This window comes from Momordica charantia, assembly GCF_013281855.1.
Source record: "Momordica charantia cultivar OHB3-1 chromosome 10 unlocalized genomic scaffold, Mcharantia_2.0 BLBB01000010.1, whole genome shotgun sequence".
Taxonomy (NCBI): domain Eukaryota; kingdom Viridiplantae; phylum Streptophyta; class Magnoliopsida; order Cucurbitales; family Cucurbitaceae; genus Momordica; species Momordica charantia.
This window is the reverse complement of record NW_028275158.1, coordinates 560,038-572,432: the sequence shown is the minus strand read 5'-3', so window position 1 is coordinate 572,432 and position 12,395 is coordinate 560,038. Positions and strand designations below refer to the sequence as shown.

The following is a 12,395-nucleotide window of genomic DNA, read 5'->3' as shown; positions in this document are numbered from 1 at the left end:
GCTGAATATTTTTTGGAGGGAAGAAATCACTTAAATCGTAGTAGAGGATGATGCTTCTAGACATGGTTTTTAACTAATACACGTTTTAAATTTGTTGTCTTCCCTCGTTTTCTCATTTTGTTGATTAGTTGTATATGTAAACTATTGAGGCATAATTCGAGGTCATACGTTAGCACGTGATTCGAGGTGGGCTCCAAGTCTGCTGAATTGAATGATCTATAAACATAAAATTTTGCACTAAGGTGGTGTGTTTATATCAGATTCTGAACAAACCGAAATACACGATGAGCTTCTCCCTCGACAAACAAACTATGCAAGAAAGACCAACAAGATATGAATAAATACTTTAACGTTCAAATTCAGTCAAAAGTTTGATTTATATAAGTTGGTTCTAGGCAGAATCACGTACCTGTATATAAGAGTGAGTGTATATTTATATAAGTCACGAGAAAGACCATTATGTTACAACCACTACAAGAAATTCATGTTTTTCCGACGTTTTAAAATTTGTCGGGGTTAAGAGCAATTTGCCGACGTTTTTGGTTTTGTCGGTATTTATCCCAACGATATCTAAATTTTCTTCAGGAATATTCCTAACTATTGTAAATTCTGTTGCGATAAGTTCTGAAAATATGAGGTATCCTGATGAAATCTAATTTCGTTGGAATAATCTTACCAATGAATGTCGGGACAAGACCTTTATTCTTGTAGTGAACCATTACATATGTTGTTACATAGTTACAGATGGTTTGACTTTATAACTCGGCAACCACAACTAGTGAGACATTCTGTAGAGGCATAGGCTCTATAGATCGACATGTCTTATGAGATAGTCTATCTAAAGTACGTAAAGATTGCGTATTTTTGGGTAGGTGGGACTCTTATCCTTCATAGGGGAGTATTGCAGAATGACGTTCGATACTGACGATGTCTGTACCTATCATTCAGAAAAATTCCTATCGGTAGATTCTCTGCCGAGATAGTTGACGTTCTAACGATTATCAGCAGAGATTCAGTTAGCAAAATATTTTCCAGGTCAGAATCAATATGAGTTATACTTTTTAAGTACAATGGCCACTCCCTCTTCGTCCTCCATGAGACTTGAATACACATGTTTTAATAGAAAAGGGCCACGTATGCTGACTTTACCCAAAACAAATATTTAACAAAACATTAATAAGCCATACAAATAGAAAAAGAAAATTAGAAAGTAAACTAAAATAACATTTTTAAATAATATAAAATATAACTCAATAACCAAGGTATCTTGAAAAATAATGGTATGGTTTAGGAAAATCATAGAGAGTTGTTATTATTATATCTTTGAATTCGAGAGGGTCGCTTCCAATGTATTTGTTTTTTTTTTTTTTGAAATGTATAAATGGAAATAGAGACAGGCAGAATTAATCTTACTCTTGCCTGTCTCTTAATTTGATTTCAAATTAAGATTAGATTATTTTCATCTCCAGTTATTACGGCGGGGGATTAATTGGTAATTTAAGAAGATCTTGAAGGCGGACAGAGTGTTAACCGCAGAGATATTCTTTTAATAGAAAATTCAAAATTTTAATCTTAAAAAAGGAGTCAAAAAAATTGACCGATTAATTAAACTGGACCGGGTATCTTGGGCCTCACGTGACTGGTACCACGAAACTCGAGATGAGTCACTCGCTGAGTCACCACCCCATATGATGTTGTCCGATTGGGCCGTGTCTCTTTCTGGGGCCCACTCCTGACTACGTGTCGCAATCTCCGTCGACCAATGAAACGCGGCGGGAGGGGCTGTATCTCCGTCGTGGACACCGGAATCTTCACTCCGACTCCGAGAAACCAAAATTACCATATTGCCCTTCGCCCACACCCACTTGAAGAAAAAAGAAAAAAATCTGAGACCTTTTTTTTTGGTTTTGGACAACCGACCCCCCTCGGCAGTGGGCCCTACTCCTGGGCGGGATTTGATTACTTTACTGTCTCTAATTGTAAATTGTAATTATTGAGTCCCATGCCCAAATTCTCACTCACAGTCACAGAAGAAAGAAAAAAAGAAAAAGGGAGAAATATTTGGTTTTGGGGGAAGAAAATATTTGGGGAATATTATTAAAGGGCTTTCTATTCTCGGGTTGCCAAATTCGGCTGTTGGGATCCTATAAAACAGCGATTTCAGTGTGTTTGGGGTTCCATTGCGATTACAATGCTCTCGAGAAATAAATACTCCCACTGAGCTTCTTCTTCTTTTTCTTCTTCACAAACTCTTATACTCACAATCAAAACCCTTATTCTTCTTCCTCTTCTTCATCCTCCAAACCCTTTTTTACAGTCCACTCATTTTGACCCAAAAAACAACACAACCGATTCTCGGTAGTCCCTCAAAACAGGACTAAAAAGGGGTCACAGCAACCGTGTTCATCACTGTGCGGTTTCCTATTTCTTTTTTGGCAGTGTGAATCCAAAAACGAAAAACTGTCTGTTTTGTTGACTTACCCTTTTTTCCCCCTTTATATTCCTTGTTTCGCCATTGCCTGGTGAGAAGTTTGATGCTGAATCGGCCATGGAGGATACTCTGTTTTGTCCAGTTAAGTTCACTGAGCACCGAAACTTCACCAAGAAATTTTCCACCAAGAAGCAGCAGCAGAATCAGCATCACCCGCCGGAAAATAGAGTTGTACGGATATCGGTAACTGACCCGGACGCGACGGATTCGTCCAGTGACGAAGAGGAGGGGGAGTTTTTTGAGCGGCAGAGAGTTAAGAAATACGTGAACGAGATCAAAATCGAAAGCGGGTCCAGAAATAGCCTTGTACCCGGTTGCCGGAAGCGGCCGGCCGGTGAGGGTTCCGAGTTCCGGCGCCCGGTGAAGCCGCCTCCGACAACCAATGGGAAGAAATTTCGCGGCGTGCGGCAGAGGCCTTGGGGGAAATGGGCGGCGGAGATTAGAGATCCTGCTCGCCGTCAGCGGGTGTGGCTGGGGACTTTCGACACGGCGGAGGAAGCCGCCATGGTTTACGACAACGCCGCCATTAAGCTCCGTGGGCCGGACGCCCTCACCAATTTCGCAACCCCGCCACCGCCGCCGGAGAAGGAAGCGGAGGTTAATATCCCCTCTGTTTCCGGGTCCTACTACGACTCCGGCGAGGAGTCTCACAATTTGTCATCCCCAACTTCGGTTCTCCACTTCAGAACTCAGTCGCCGGAAGAATCCGAAAACCCCCCAAAACCCGAAGCGTTTCAGAAACCGTCGCCGCCGTCGCTGGCCGACGACCAATTTCACGAATGTCAAGGCGAAACCTCTTTCTCCGGAGAATATTCCACCGATTTCCCCAAGTTCGAGGACATATTCCAACTTCCGAGCCCCGACATGTCGATTTTCTTCGACGAACAGCCGCTGTTCTTCGAGGAGAGCATTTGGAACGAAGGTTTCAGCCAGATTTTCACCAACATGCCGGAAGATTTGGGATCGCCGGTGCTATCTTCTTCGATTAGCCAAGGGGGCGACGATTATTTCCAAGATATTTTATTGGGGTCCGACCCTTTGGTGGTTCTCTGAGCAGCGAAGCGCCGGCCGACGGCGGTGGATCACAGCTTCCACCGTTTTATATCCCTCCGCCGATATGTCGGCGGAATTTTGTTCCGATCTCATCTCTCGGAAAACGGCTACTTTTGCGACTTTTGCTTTTATTTTATTATTATTTTTTCTCTCCTTTTTTTTTTTTGGGTATACTTTTCCTTACCTGTTTACATATTCCGGGAAGTTGAGTGGACCAGTTTTGTTAGAGATATCTATTCTTTTTCTCTCTTCTTTATTTAAATCAATAATTAGGCTATGTTATTAAGAGTGTATAATGTGGAAGAGCTTTGTATAATTATATATCACAAATATTCTCTCTTTTTATCTCTCTCATTTCTAACTATTTATCCTTTTTTAGAGTATTATAACTTCAACAGAAAAAGAATTATCAGTACTTCAATTAACTAAGTAGTTAAAATATTACTACCCTTCAAAAAATAATAATAATAAGATATCTCTACATTTATTAGTAAGGTAGAATTCAAATATTATATTTTCCTTTTATTTTTTCAAAAGTGAGTATAATACAGGGAAAAATGGATGTCACTTCACGAGATCTAGACACATAAGAAATAAAAGAAAACAACAACATAACTAGAGCAAAAAAATAGCATAATATAAGAAATATAAAATACATAAAAATCGAAAAAGAAAAGTAACAACTCAATTAGGAAAATAAATGACAAGCAGATGTTATCACAAGATCTAAAATAACCAAATATTAGATTTTGGAACATACATGTAAAAAATGATATAGTTATAGAAAATAGTAACAGTGATAATTTCCTCCTTGAGTCTTGCATGGTGACTGAAAATGTTTTGAGGTCAAATATATGAGAATGATGTGTGTTAATAAAAAACAGTAATGTTTTTATTATTTTTGTTTGAATGGAAATAAAGGGGACGTTAATTAATTAATTTAGGGGGTGATTAATGGTAATCCACCAAGTGCCTAACGAATAATGATAGGAAGGAAATGAAATGTCAACTTAGACAAAATGGCTGTCTTCCTCTTTCTCTGTGCGCTTTTAATATGACAGAAGAGAAAAATTAAGGTAACGCCTCCTTAATCACAATTTAAATACCACCCTTACCCCTTAATTTTGGAAACCTAATCTTTTTATGGAAATCTATCTTTTTATCTCTCCATATATGTATATATATTTTTTTGTTGGTTTTTTTTTTAAAAAAAAAAAAATTTGAATTTGAAATGGGTAGTATTTAAATGCTTGAAACCGTTCAAAAACTTTGTCCAAACCCACTTCATATTGTAATTGAGGAATTACTTTCTAAAATATGTTATATATGCGAAGTGAACCATTCAACCAGAAACAAGGGTTAATTTCGTAAGAACGGGAAATTAAAATAAATTCCTTGTAATCGTTCTTAATTATTGAAGAAATTACTATTTTCAAGCTGATAGTAATTAAGTTTAATCTGATTTATTTCTTCGGTTTTTCAAAGAAAGGAAAAACCATAAATACGGACAGAGCCTCACGTGCACACAGCACGCACAATGATTTTTCTGAGGCCATAATTGTAATTAATCAAATTTTAAATAAAAATTGAATGTATTTTTAATTTAATGAATGTTAATATTAATAATTGGATTTTAGTATCAATGCTGTGTGTGAGGAAGAGACCACCCCATGGGACAAGCCCTGTCCTTCCCTATTTTGCTTCAATATTACTCAAAGAAATTCTTAAATTTTATTTTTCCTTTTAAAAATAAATACAAAATGACATTATGCCCCCACCCCACTAATCATTATGTCTAAGATCTTCTCTCATTGTGTATTTTTCTTTAAAAAATTGAGTTTAATGTCACTCGTGTTTTATTTACATACATAAGAAACAAGGCTGATTTCCTTACTAGGAAAAAGAAAAGAAGTTGGATGGAAATATCTGAAAGGGTATTTTAGTTTTACAAAAATGTATAGGTATAAAAAAGACATATTTTTATTGGCTTATTAGAAAAAATGTTTGTTGCAATTTAATTAGACAAGAGAAAAGAAAGAAAGGAAGGTAAGCCAAAAATGAGAGATTACTTGAAATATAAGTGCTCCCATCTCACTTCCCTTTGAAGCCCACATGAAAATCTTAGCAAAATTGAGACCATTTATTTTAGGCATCACTTAAAAGGGGGAAGAAAAGTAAAGATTATTTTCAAAAAAAAAAAAAAAAAAAAGTGAAGATCCTTTCCCTCTTTGTGTGAAACATAATTCTAGGCCCTTTGTCCAAAAGTTGTGTTGGATTTTGTGGTTGTTAGTAAAAGTTGTCTAAATTTTGGGGTTTATAAGTTTGTGTCTTACACCAAACGAGTGAATGACATGTGAGAATATATCTTTAATGTTGACTTAAGTATAAGATATTGATGTCTCCATTTATGAGTTGTAGGTTCGAATATTTTCTCTTTATATATATAGTACATGTGGAGATGGAGATCGAACTCACAAGCTCTTGGTTGGAATAATGTAATATTCTATAAATGAAAAAACATAGAGAAATAATATAATGTAATAATATTTAGTAGGAAAATTAATAAACGTTGGAGTATGATAAATAATAAAGGGAAAAAGATAAGAATAGGACGAGTTTTTTCTTTTTCTTTTTTTTTTTTTAATTTTAAATTTCTCTCGTATATAGGACTTTGGAAAATAAAAGTACATTTATTTAATTATCAATGTCATCCCACCTATTTTCGTATATATTGGTATAAACAATTTCTGCTTTTACTTTGATGCTTTAGATTTTATATGAAAAAAAGGACATATTCATTTAAAGTGAGGAACCAAAGGTCCAAAGGAATAGTACAATGTTTGCTCAACGAGGCCTTCATCTTATGTAATTTATTTATTTAGAAAAAGTAAAATTTGAGGTGAAAAATATAAGTAAAAAATAAAAATTATTATCGACTTTATGATCTCATTTATTACATGGTATGTTCAAATTAATAACATTCATCCTATCACACACAAGTTTTGAATGGTCCTTTTATTTATTTATTGGTATAAATTTATTGATGCATTTACATTTTTGCTTTTATTTTTTGGTACATCTTTTAAATACTTTACTTATTCAGCACAACAACATTCAATATTTTGTCATGAATTATTACAATTCACCTAATTAATAATCTTCAAAATATGTTTCCCAACCAATGTGCAAATATTTATATTTTTTTTGTTCTTGAAAATAGAATTCTTTACAAATTAGGTTGATACACAATTTTAATTTTATTATTTGAAATAAATATGTACGTATGATATTTTTATTTTAGTGTACGGTGATTTATCTATATTTGATTTTTAATGTTCTAATTTTTTTACCTACCTCTTTTTCTTATTTATATCCACTATTTGCTATTTTATTGGGATCGACCAGTTTTAAATTTGTATTTTTAAAATTTTAAGAAAGGTTATGTTAAATAGGTCTAATTTTAAAAACACGCTGACTTTACTATTTAAAGATTACGTGGCCTATAATATTGTCAAATGAAACTTTTGTTTTGATTTATTTTAATTACCTTATTTTTCCTATTTTCACTATTTCGAAATTTTTCCTTAAAATCCGTTCCCAATTTCCTTCACCCATTTGCCTGTCAAAATTTCAGAAAATTTACACTAACCTACCCGATTAAAAACCCGCCCTAATTTCAGACCCAACTAAATTTATATCAATTGAAAATTTTTAATAGTATATATTCAGCGTGCCACATAATTTAGTGAAGTTTGGTAAGTTAAACGATAAATTGAAAATTGAAAAACCTACTTGACATCTTTTGAAGTTCAACAACTAAATTTATAATTTAACATAGCAAGATACGGTGGATATTTTCCAATTCTACTCCAAAACAAAATCAAACAAAAATAATATCTTAAACTCAACCTAGCTAAAATTTTCATATTCTTACCTAGTACAATCTTGTGTCACCGTCTGTTGTAGCTCTTTCGATATTTTATTACCATTTTAATTCGGGTAGATGTTTGATAAATTTTAGTGGAATGATAAGTGATAATTGTGAAAATTATAAATTATAATTTAATCTTATTTATTCTATAGTACAAAATTAAATGCATGATAACGTTTACAGAAATCTTAATTCTTAATAAACATGTAATTTTCAGCCCAATTCCATAGCATTCTTTTTGGATCATAAGTGTCAAATCCAATTATACCATTCTATATAGAATTAGATGAAAGCAACAAAACTAATACTAAACTTGAGGAAAATAAGTTATTAATAATGACAAAAATAAGATATTTTTAATTAACAAAATTAAAAAATAGAGAGAGAGTGGGGAAACCCAATGGAGTTCTTTCACAGACTGGCAATGGTTGAAGTAATTTAAAAACCGAAGGAGACCTTTGGAAAATGATGACAACATGATTGCAAAAAATATATATTTTTTTCCTTTTCTTGTGTGAAGGAAATGCTAGAGCTTTTTAATTAATTAATTAAGAAGCTATTTTTTGAAATATAATATAATTAATTAATTTTTTTTTTTTCATACTATGATTGTGGTTTATCTTCTGTCTCGTCAGCTTCCCTTCACGTGAGGGTATTAATCAATCAAATTTTATTTAACTATTGTACTTAATTTAACCAAATTTCAATTATTACTTCTTTTCCCCTTACTTTCGAATGATTAGTCAAAGTTCGAAATTGACCATTTATGTCATTCTAGCTGGGTTAATTATTATTAACCCTTCAATCTGGACTTTTGAAAATTAATTAATGCAAATCTACCCCTTTAATATCTAAATATATCTTTTAATTTTTCTTAGTAAAATATGTGGGAGTAGATATTCAAATCCATAATCTTTTAATCAAATAGATAAGCTATATTAAGATTGTCAGATAAAATATATTAGTAGGTTCATGAGGTTGTTTATATCTTTCCCTTCTAACTTTAAAATTTTAAAAGTTTCAATCATTGTCTCAATTGATCTAATTCTTAATAGCATAATTCTAATTGAATGATCAAACGGGACATTACATTTAAAAAGTATATTTTTGATACGTTTTGGTAATACTAGCTATATAAACATCGGTATGTTGTCCTTGTTGGATTTGAAAAGTCCAACCTACCCCTACCTGAATGAAAGAAAAAAAAAGAAAGAAAAAAAAGAAAATAGATAGGACATTATCACATAACAATAACATTTCATATCTTACCCCATTAAAAATATAAACAACCTATCCAATAAAGTATCATTATATAATACACAAGAAATTATTTAGTTTCCAACATTACTATTAAATAGAAATGTAATTGAAATGTTAAGGTTTTGAAACTTTTCAAAATATTGGGATCAAATTGAAAGATGGTGTGTATTTTAGCTAAAAAATGATGTATATATTGCCAACATCGCAAAACATTGAAGGGTAGAGAATTTAAACTTTTAACTTATTTGAAAAATGAAAAGATTATTAATATGTCGTACTAATGATCTTGAATTATCTGTTAATAATGATACATCGAATAGATAAAGAGACTTAATAAAGTTCTCTCGTTACTAATTGATTTTTAGGTAAAATTCTATTAATATTAAGCTGTATCAGAGTCCAATAAATTTAAACAATAAAAAATTATCTAACCAAAGATGATTAGTGACTTTAAAAAGCCACAAAAAATTCCATTAATACTAAAATTATCGTGGACAAGAGAGAAAAAGAAAATAGGAACATATAAATACAAAATTATGAGTACAAGTAAAACTTACCCTCAAACAAGATTCCGTTATTACCAAAGGGACAACGAGGGAATAACTAGACAATATTTATGGCAGCTCACTCTACTTTTTTCCTTGGTTGAGAAAATTTTAATTATTATATTGTTAGGGTGTAACTTTAACTCGTGACTCTCTCGATGAGAAATATGCAGATTTCAATTTGGACAAATTGAGAACGAGATGAGTTAGACAAAGTTATCTATCACTGTTAGTTTATCATCGATCTAAAAACATAGATGTTATAAACATAAAATCGGTTGAATACCAAGCACGGAGCGCCAAAACGATACAGTAGCGTTTTCAAAGCTCCTCTATAAAAAGCGGGTTCATTCCTCACTCAACTCAAGTATTAAATTTGTATGTAACCCAACTAAGTTCAGGTCGACACGAATTTAGATTAAATGATAAATTAGATTTTAAAATGTATGCGACCAAACACTACATCGATGGAAGATTGAACGTGCATCTTGTATCAGCAGCCGAACCTTCGTAATTATGCATCAATAATTATTATATGGTGATAGAAATGAGTGATGGGGATGTACTTTGAATATAATTGTAAAAATGGGGTTAGGATGCACATAAAAAGAGTGGACGGAGGACAAAACCATTGAGCTGTAAAGCCAAAAAAAAAGAGTACAGAGCCTAAAATTTCTCTGCTTCCACCGGTAATTTTGCCAACTATACCCCTGAGCAGGCAATCTTTTAGCTGTCATTTTTGTCAAAGAAAAATGCCAAAAACCATGCATTTAATTTTCTTGGGCTTTGCAAAACCCCAATGCTCTATTCACTTTCAAAATCATATATAATTCTCAAAAAAGAAGTAATTAAAAAAAAAAAATTCAAATTCATGGTAAAGCTAATAATACTCAGTTTTCAACGACAAAACAGTGTTAACATGACAAAAGCTCATATAAAGTAAAGTAGAAAAAGCTATGACTGCTAGTTGTGTTCAGCAAATAATAGAACTATGAAATCTATAGAGATATATCCAAACTAGCTACTTATGATTATAACAAGACCAACCAATAAATAGCTTTTAATTTCTTCGCCTCATTTTATTGTACATAACAATAACAATAACAAAATCAAATCTTCATCATGATTCAAATCTATGCATCTCCACTTATAAAAAAAACGGTCGGAAAATATATATATATATATAACACATCAAACCTCGTGCTGGGTGTGGCTTGGATGGCTTAAGAATATGGTTGAATAAGAGCAGCAGTGATAGTTTAGCCGATGATCGTTATATGTTTGCACTCCTGTAATATCATTTGCTCTCGTTCTATGATATCGTTGAGAAGGAAAGGATTTTTTTTGGGAAAATCATGTAAAGTGGGTTCTGAAAAAGTGGGCAAGAGGGAGGAAGAGATATGTTATTTGTTTGGTAGTTGTATTGTTTTAGAGAAGGACAAGGTTGGGAGAGAAGGATTTTTGTGAGAGTGGAGAGTTTGGCACATGAACATTAATATTTCAGAAACGACAACAACCTTTTTATGGGAAACCTATTTTGAAGAGGCAGCTGCCTTTAAAGTTTGAATTTTTATTTGTTTGGTCCCCTACATAATACATATACATGTCGCTTTTACCACCTCAATTCTCTCCCACACCACAATAATATATATACTCTTTTCCCAATGCTCTCACGTCTCTTCTTCAAACCCTCTCTCCTACGATGATATTGTAGGATTTTTGGCCAAATAGTAGAATAAAAATTATCCGGTATCGATAAGTTACAGGGAAGAGATGTGTTAAAAGTGTTGTAAAAGAAATCAATTGTTTTGAGTTTTAGTCGTCCCAATTGAAACGTTTTAAGTCTAATATAGTGACTTAGTTGCTTTAAGTGGTGTAGAACTTTGAGGGAGTGTTTTGTGTAATTAAAGTCGGAGAGAAAATTTTATGTGACTAATAATTTTTGCCGTAGTGGATTTTTCTTGGTGGGCCGTGGTCTTTCTTCGGTTTGGAGTTTTCTACGTAAATTCTTGTGTTTATTTATTTTTGTTGTTTTCTTTTAATTTATTAGTTATTTTCTATTTATTCCTACCTCGGATTAACAGTTTTTTTTTTTTTTTTTTACATCAGATATATGAGTTCGTTTATTATAAATGGCTGGTTTTGTTAATCTCAGATAAGGGTGTATGTAGTTTAGTTCATATTAGTATGTGTGTTTTTTTCCTATCAAACTTATACCGAATCATCATATCAGTTTAAGATAAAGTAAAAACAATTTGCGAAGCCAATCGATCAAATTAGTAAGTTCACGATTATTAACTTTATCTATGTTTTGAGTTATATATTGTCGTGCATCTTGAACTTATGAGAAATTCAATCTTAAATCACATTCATAACTTTTTACCAATCGCAAATTCACGATTGAAACTAATCAAACTTCTAATATAGTAAAAGAATGGACTTCATAAATGTATATTAAAATTCACGTGCATAGAGGCTACCCCATGTCTATACTTAGACCCAAAGTATGTCTTAATAGAAGCCACAAACCCTAAACTCACAAGTCTTATCTCGGCTATAGGGTAAAAAAAAACACCAATCAATGTGTGATATAATAACTTATAACAAAAAATATATATACACACACATTTTAATATTATGAACTCATTTTACTTCATTTCAAAATTTGACACATTATACTCTATAATGATACGACATATTGAAATTGATCAACCAAATAATTTGTTCATAAAACAAATGTGTGACTAATCCATTTTGATGTTAGCCGTGAAATTATCAACTTAACAATAGAGAAAAATCCTATCATTTTTTTCCTTTTTCTCATTTAGCTCATCTTTCAAAAAAAAAATAAAAAAAAATAAAAATCACGTGTAACATAAAGTCGCAAAGAAATTAATATTCAAGGCTTGTGAATGGTGAACGAAACAAAATTTGGTGTGAATGGTCACTGTCCACAATATCAAACCATTAAAAGAAAAAGAAAGAAAAAAGATATAAGGGAGAGGGAGAGGAGTTTGCAGAAATTACATTACATAAACCTCGACAAGCTTATAAGAATTAAAAAGAAAAAAAAAAACAAAAACAAACCGAAGATATTTTGGGCCGAGGTTGATTT

The 12,395-nt window shown here is 32.5% G+C and overlaps 1 protein-coding gene across 1 annotated transcript; it reads left to right on the top strand.

Moving 5' to 3' along the window:
• Nucleotides 1-2,086: 2,086 nt before the first annotated feature.
• Nucleotides 2,087-3,893, top strand: LOC111011618 (ethylene-responsive transcription factor CRF4). The gene has a single exon (XM_022285468.2). The coding sequence runs from the start codon at nucleotides 2,549-2,551 to the stop codon at nucleotides 3,542-3,544; it is 996 nt and encodes a 331-aa protein (XP_022141160.1). The 5' UTR covers nucleotides 2,087-2,548; the 3' UTR covers nucleotides 3,545-3,893.
• Nucleotides 3,894-12,395: the final 8,502 nt, after the last annotated feature.